Raw genomic sequence first — 7017 nt, 5'->3', positions numbered from 1 at the left:
GGCATTCAGGTGGGATTGTGTTACTTCCAACAAACGTTTATGAGAGGCTTGATCCTCCTCATTGAAGTCTTCAGGTTCATCGAGAAAGATCAAATTATATAGCCCTGGAGTTCCTTTGAATGCGAGTCCTTCAGTTGTAATATTACCACGTTTATCAAAGTCAATGTAGTTTCTACCGAAAACTAATTTAACTTTGGAAGAAATTATAGAAGGTTTCTGTCAGGCCTCATTTATAGATAGTCTGTATGCTAATGCTTTACGTGAATATTCATTTTATTATAAACAAAAACTAGTGTATGATTTATGTAATAGATGAGAGAATATTTACTTTTTTTGTCGCTCAACAATCCTTGTCGCAACAATCCTCATTTGTACGAATACAATCACATACTTCATAGATAAAACATATAAAAATATATTTGTTTTTTCCTTCATTCAAAATCTCTCTGCCTCCAAGATACAACAATAAAAAGCTCGGTGGTGTAATGGTTGTAAAATAGAAAAAACTTCGAGCTATTACATAAGTATTTATTGATTACATTAAGTAAAATATTAATAATAAATAGATGTAATTTTCTTCAGGAGTTCTTTTAGCTGGTGTAAAAGTCCTTCTGCAGGACATGGAACACCAAACATATTCCAATTGAATTTTCCTGCTTCAACAATACGTCTTGTGAACTCGTTGTATTTAAAATACGTGTTCTCTCTAAAAAAGTACATGTGTCCAGTAATGTATCGAAAAGCACCTGTTATGTCTTCTGGAATTCCCGGAAATATATCGGAAATCCGTCCTCTGGTTGTTATTACACTAGGCGTTTCAAAAATTTCCACGTATGATTTATTGTCATACAGTATGTAACCTTTTCCACTATTAGTTTGGAATATCACATTTATATCGGATGTAACTCGAATTGGATGATTTTCTTTGATTTCTAGGCTAGGAAATAGTGCCACATAATATTTACGTTTATTTTTATCGAGTGCAATTATGTCGCCTGCTGAATTTTGGAAAATTTGGTTAACAGAAACGTTTTCACTCATATAATCAGCAATTTTCTCTGGTTTCGCAGGTATCAACATCTCATTCAAATCCAGCTTCCATAAATATTTGTTGTAACCTACATATAGTCTGTGATTTGGAAATTCTGGAGCTTTTGCCAAAAACATAAAATCGGGGATTTTCACATTGCAAAGGTTTTTTATTTCAGTCTCAAGGGTGTTGGATGTTTTCTTCGTTATTTGCAGAGTGTTTGTCGTTGATATTTTCTTCGTTATTTGGGGAGTATTTGTCGTTGACGTTTTTTTCATAATTTGGGGGTTATTTGTCGTTGGAGTTTTTTTTTCTTGAAGTAGAACGCTGAGTTGTTTTTACTGTGGTGGTATTACGTCGACCATATAAAGATTCAATGGCATTTTCATCATCTATTCCTAATTGAATTGTTTTTTGTTGGTACCAAGGATACATAATGGAAGTTTCTTGGCTGCTATGCCCCAATCCAAGTACATGCCCAATTTCGTGAGTTAGGGTCATGAGAAAATTTGTACCTTCGTTTCCATCAAGATCCCACGATTCGTCCTTGTCTAAATGAATTTCAGAACATGCATCATTCGAAGGTGGGTAAGCATGAGCTAAAATTCTCCCGGGACCATCAAATTCAGATTGACACATTCCAATACCCATGCAGTCTCGGCGGAATGAATGCCTTCTTTTCACCACTGATATAGTTATATCAGGTTTTTCGGTATTCGTCAAACGAACATACTTGAATTTTAAATTAGAAATGTTCTCCCATAAACTGAAGGCTTTTTCAGCATCAAGCCTCATTTTGACAGATGCTTGCGGGAAAGACCATTTGATAAATGTTTTGTTCCATTTACCTTGAATCGTGAAAGCGTTTTCAGCAATTACACATCTCGGTCTTTGAAGCAAACTCAGAGTATCTGAATTCAATGTACCATCTATGGGAAGATTATATTTCTCTTGAAAACTAATCATAGTCGATTCAAAATCTGTGAGAGAATTATTGTTTTCGATGTAACCATATCGAAATAGATACTGCAACATTTCTTCTTTATTCGTTACATTTTCACAAGTAATGAGGTACGGAAAAAATATGAGTGGCCACCACAACATTTTGAAACAATACTGAATTCCAAAGTCATTTTTTCACTTTTATGTATGGTAGTTGTGAGTATGTGTGGGTGAGATGGTAATGACGCCAGCATGGGGTTACAGAAAAAACATGAAGCACTTAGCTGCAACTTAATTGATAACAATATTTGTTTTTCTTTATTGATGAATTTTGAGACACTCTGTACACATTGTGAAGTGATGTTTTAAATGATGAGACACCCTGTATATCTCGATGGCAAACATATTTTTGGTGCTTGGTGTCGACGGTGTCCAGTAGCTTATCACATTTCCTACTTTATCAATAATACGTGCTAACAATGAGAATATGCGAAACTGTTTAATATATTTTCATCGACTTGGAATAAAATGAAAACGTGAATATTCAAATGTTTTTTATTTGAACAAAATCGACCATTTCTTATTAAATTCCATAATTATTTCTTGTACAACTCTAATCAAAATACATGCTAATATCGTACACACTATAATGAAAATTCCATAAAGCTCAAATTCCATTTGCGACTTCTTTACCGTTGTATGCTCTGAAGCAAATTCCACCGTTTTCGTATCAACTTCACGAAGATCTTGGAATGTCAGCCTCAGTTTATATTTGAATGGAGTATTCTTTGGCACTTTGCTTACAAAAACTGCCAACTGGTTGTCATTGACAAATGTTGAACTCATCAATTTCCATTGTGTTCTATTGCATCCATTACCGAAATTATTAGGCTTCACAGATATTGTCATGTATTTCACACCCTTTGGTACGTTCACATACAAACCTTGTTTATTATTGCAGTTGAAATTACACACCCAATTGGACTACGGAATTATTCAAAATTATCAAAGTCAACATTACCAACCCCGCCACCTTTATGCTAGAAGATTTGCAGGGTGCACCTATCAAGGGTGTTTTCTATGGGGAAGAATTGCAAAAAACTGCAAATCCAGATATATATCTCGTGGAGAGAGTGTTGAGGAAAAAAGGCAAAAGAATGTATGTTAAATGGTCGGGTTCGGATAACAAACACAACAGTTGGATCGAAAATGTTGATTTTGTATAGAATCTTATGGAAAACAAGCACACTGACATTGTATTGGGAGGGCCTTTTGTGAAAAAATGGTATTCAACAAACACAATATCTGAATACGACCACGTGATCTGAAGGTATAAGAACACATGCAAATACACATGGATATTCAGTTTGAAAAATGTCTCTCGATAGTGGTTATGGTAGTGAAGTCGAAGTAATGTGTGATAGTGATGATGAAGATTATAAAGAAACTCTGGGTGCAATAGACAGAGCATTGATGCAGTACGAAATGGCTGCTCAAAACGAATACCAATTACTATTAATGACATTCCCCATGTCATCTTATGTAATTCGATGTGGTCTATAGCACTTTGAAACGATTCAACCTCATTAATCTGTAATATTTTTCCACACCCTCATTGACATTTGCACAAACACCGATCCGTATTGACAGGTATCATGAAACCGGCAACTGTGCGGAATGCTGGACTTCTGTTAAACTGACATGTTTTCTCAGATATATTTTGACGTACCCTGTACACTTCGACGTCATGTTTGTTTTCAATGATGTTTTTTACCAAATCGGTGAGTTCTTTCAATCTCTTTGACAAATCGTTGCCGATACGTTCGATATCGATTTATCAAAATGATATGACTCCTTTGCGTTCACTCAAATAATACAATTATCTGTAACCACATTTCTGTTCATCGATTATTATCACAGAAAGGAACTTCCGCTGGGATTCCTTCCTAGACATCTGTATCATACGATCAAAAATAAAAGCGAGTTTATTTGTCATACATCAACAAAAATTATGCTCCTGAACGGAATAAATCAAAATTCGTTCACGCGTTTCATTTCATGACTGTGTTTTTAGTGAAAACCTTGTTTTTGGGCCGGCTTTCCACAGCCGTCAGTGACCTCTATATAGACAATCATGTGAAATGACACCACAAGTGTCACACCCAGCTGAAAAAAAAAATGGTGCGAAATTGTATCTACCACATCCCATGACTCATAAGTGTATTCAAATATAGCGATTACATGTTGGAAAATTTGCTCAAAACTTTATCTACCACATCCATGAATACAAGTATTTCAAATATATCAAAAGTTTAAACAATTACGTACAAATTTTTATGGAAAATTTCTTTCGTATAAATATTTATCACAAGTAATTTTTTTTGTAACATTTTGCAAAAAAAAACCAAACTCTATATCAATTTTTTTTTTTTTGCAAAAATATCACCTTGTATTTTTGAGTACGAAATTTTTGTTTTTCCAAATGTCAGACAAATGCTATCTGAATAGTTCTTCTTCTTTGCTGTCAATAACAATTCGAGTCGATTTATAAATTCTGATAGCGTTCGTTGTTTTCGATGATATTTTGCGGTCACTCACTTTCCATTTCAACGGTCAACAATACGCTTCCATATCAGGTTCTACACATAAACACATTCCATATTTTTTTTTATGACGAAGTGGGAAAGTGTTATTTTTTCAAAATCTTTTTTTTTGCCTCAAAACGACTTTAAACATTATGCCGTCCAATAAATTTCTGCACACACAGCGTATACGGAGGGTATGCTAAATACCATTCTGTCTCAAACGACACCCTATATACACTTTTACCTACAGTTATTCAAGCTGTTGATGGTACCTCATTTGACGGAACTCTGTGTCCTTCTGACACACATGGAATCGTTACCTCCCTTCCACTCTACTAGTTCAAGTCCACAGTGAGTCCCCATCGCAACCCGCAAGGACTTATTGTGGCTCAAATGATCGAATGGATATGCTTCACTCTAAAAACCTGATTCGGTGCCCAGCGGGTCAATCATATGTAATGCTGTTTCGTAATTTTTTTCCCAAAAAGCACTAATTTTTTCTCTACTCTACACTGATGTCATCACCTTCTTTTCATATTACATCTTTTACACACATCTACCTCTAGTCAGGGGTATTCCACAAGGTTCCGCTATGAGGTCTGAAGCTTCAAAGCATAAATGAGTCAGAAACGGAGTTTTTTATTAAATGATGAGACACCCTGTACACATTGAAGAATCACAGGCTAAAACGATAGAGCCCCATTGTCATGTTCCTTAAATAAAACACCCTATACACACACATGTTGGGGAATCGCACGCGAAAAGGTCGCACGAAAAATGGTCAAAAACGAAAAAACGATCGAAAACATACGGAAAACGATCGAAAACGCACGAAAAACGCTTGAAAACGGTAGAAAACACACGAAAAAAACGGTCGCACACAAAAACGATACAGCCTTGTGACGTATTTGAGACACTCTGTACACACGGGAATCGTTCGCTGAAACGATACACTTCCGAACATTTTACAACCTGTAAACATTGAAATACGCTAAAACGATAGAGCCCCCTACCATGCTCCTTAAATAAAACACCCTGTACACACACACACATGTTGGGGATATAGTAAAAAACGCACGAAAAACGTACGGAAAACGGTAACACGTAAAACAGTCACACGAAAAACGGTCAAAAACGAACGAAAAACGATCGAAAACATACGGAAAACGATCGAAAACGTACGACAAACGGTTGAAAACGGACGAAAACGCACAAAAACGGTCAAAACACACGAAAAATACGGTCGCACGCAAAAACGATAGAGTCCCCCTACCTTGTGACGTATTTGAGACACCCTGTACACACGGGAATCGTTCGCTGAAACGATACACCCTCTGACATTTAACACCCTATAAACATTGATTTGCACCCTGTATGACATGTTTTTTCCGCCTCATGTTTTTTTCTTTAATCCAATTCGTGATTATGTCATTGTTTTTATAACACTCTTCCAACTTATCAGAACGCGCTTATCAACCACAACCCATATCTACCAACTATTCGCATTCACTTACAATATACCTCGCTAACGATGAGATTATACTCAAAAGCTACGATACCAAACGTCCCGCGTTTAACTCCTCAGCAAAACTTTTTTCATAACGTTTTACCTACCCGCTTATTCTGAATTATTCCACAGATCAAATCGCCCGCCACCATAATGCACGCTCTGCGCGTGACAATGGTTCGCCGCTCTATTGGATGCCTGACAACCTGTGACAATTTGTAAGCCTGGCTGGTGACGTCACTGTTCGTCACTGGTATACCACGGTTGGATGCCTGGCTGTCTGTCTCGCTCCGGCTGTCTGTCTGGCTCAATCGGGGCCGAGTCTACTTTGGATGCTGTCAAAATCATCGGAATCGGACGACCGGAAGTGGAAACCAAAAGTGGTCGTTTTTTGATGGATTCGAATCCTTCTCACCCTGAGGAATCCAAATATATCATATGTTTCAGTATACAATGGTTTTTTCATTTCCTTTGTCAATACATTCTGCGTTTTGCATCAAGCTTCTGCAATTGGAATGGACTTATAGTTGTTCATAACCAACATTTTTCAATTCCAAGTTTTTTCAGTGATTTTTGTTGAGTTTGCAATTTTTCCTATACTATTTCACATTGGGCGTTGGATATTATATTCGTTACACCATATTTGTTTTTTCTCTGTCGGTACACTCTGTATTCGTTTCCCTTCCATTTGATGTACTGCACGTTGAGATTCAACTATCATTAACAAATATTTGGTTTAGTACCCTTATGACATGTTGCGTCATTTCCGATTTCTCTTCGTCGTTGACTTCTGCATTTCTTATCTTTTCATTTGACGTGCTGTACGCGACGATCCGATCATTATTAGCGAATATACAACTTAGAGCCCTTCAGACAGTTGTGCTATTATTTCTTGTAATTACTCATTAATTTCCACAAATTATCACACACGCCATCACCTCCCACGGTGACTA

The 7017-nt window shown here is 36.5% G+C and overlaps 1 protein-coding gene across 1 annotated transcript; it reads right to left on the bottom strand.

The window, feature by feature from the left end:
- Positions 1-765: 765 nt before the first annotated feature.
- LOC141481365 (stromelysin-2-like) lies at positions 766-2301 on the bottom strand. Its single transcript, XM_074172757.1, has one exon. The coding sequence runs from the start codon at positions 2132-2134 to the stop codon at positions 1319-1321; it is 816 nt and encodes a 271-aa protein (XP_074028858.1). The 5' UTR covers positions 2135-2301; the 3' UTR covers positions 766-1318.
- Positions 2302-7017: the final 4716 nt, after the last annotated feature.

Source organism: Leptinotarsa decemlineata, unplaced genomic scaffold, assembly GCF_025532065.1.
Source record: "Leptinotarsa decemlineata unplaced genomic scaffold, Ldec_3_MD MMD2_tig00000157_RagTag_RagTag, whole genome shotgun sequence".
NCBI classification, from domain to species: domain Eukaryota; kingdom Metazoa; phylum Arthropoda; class Insecta; order Coleoptera; family Chrysomelidae; genus Leptinotarsa; species Leptinotarsa decemlineata.
This window is presented reverse-complemented; position numbering and strand designations above follow the sequence as displayed.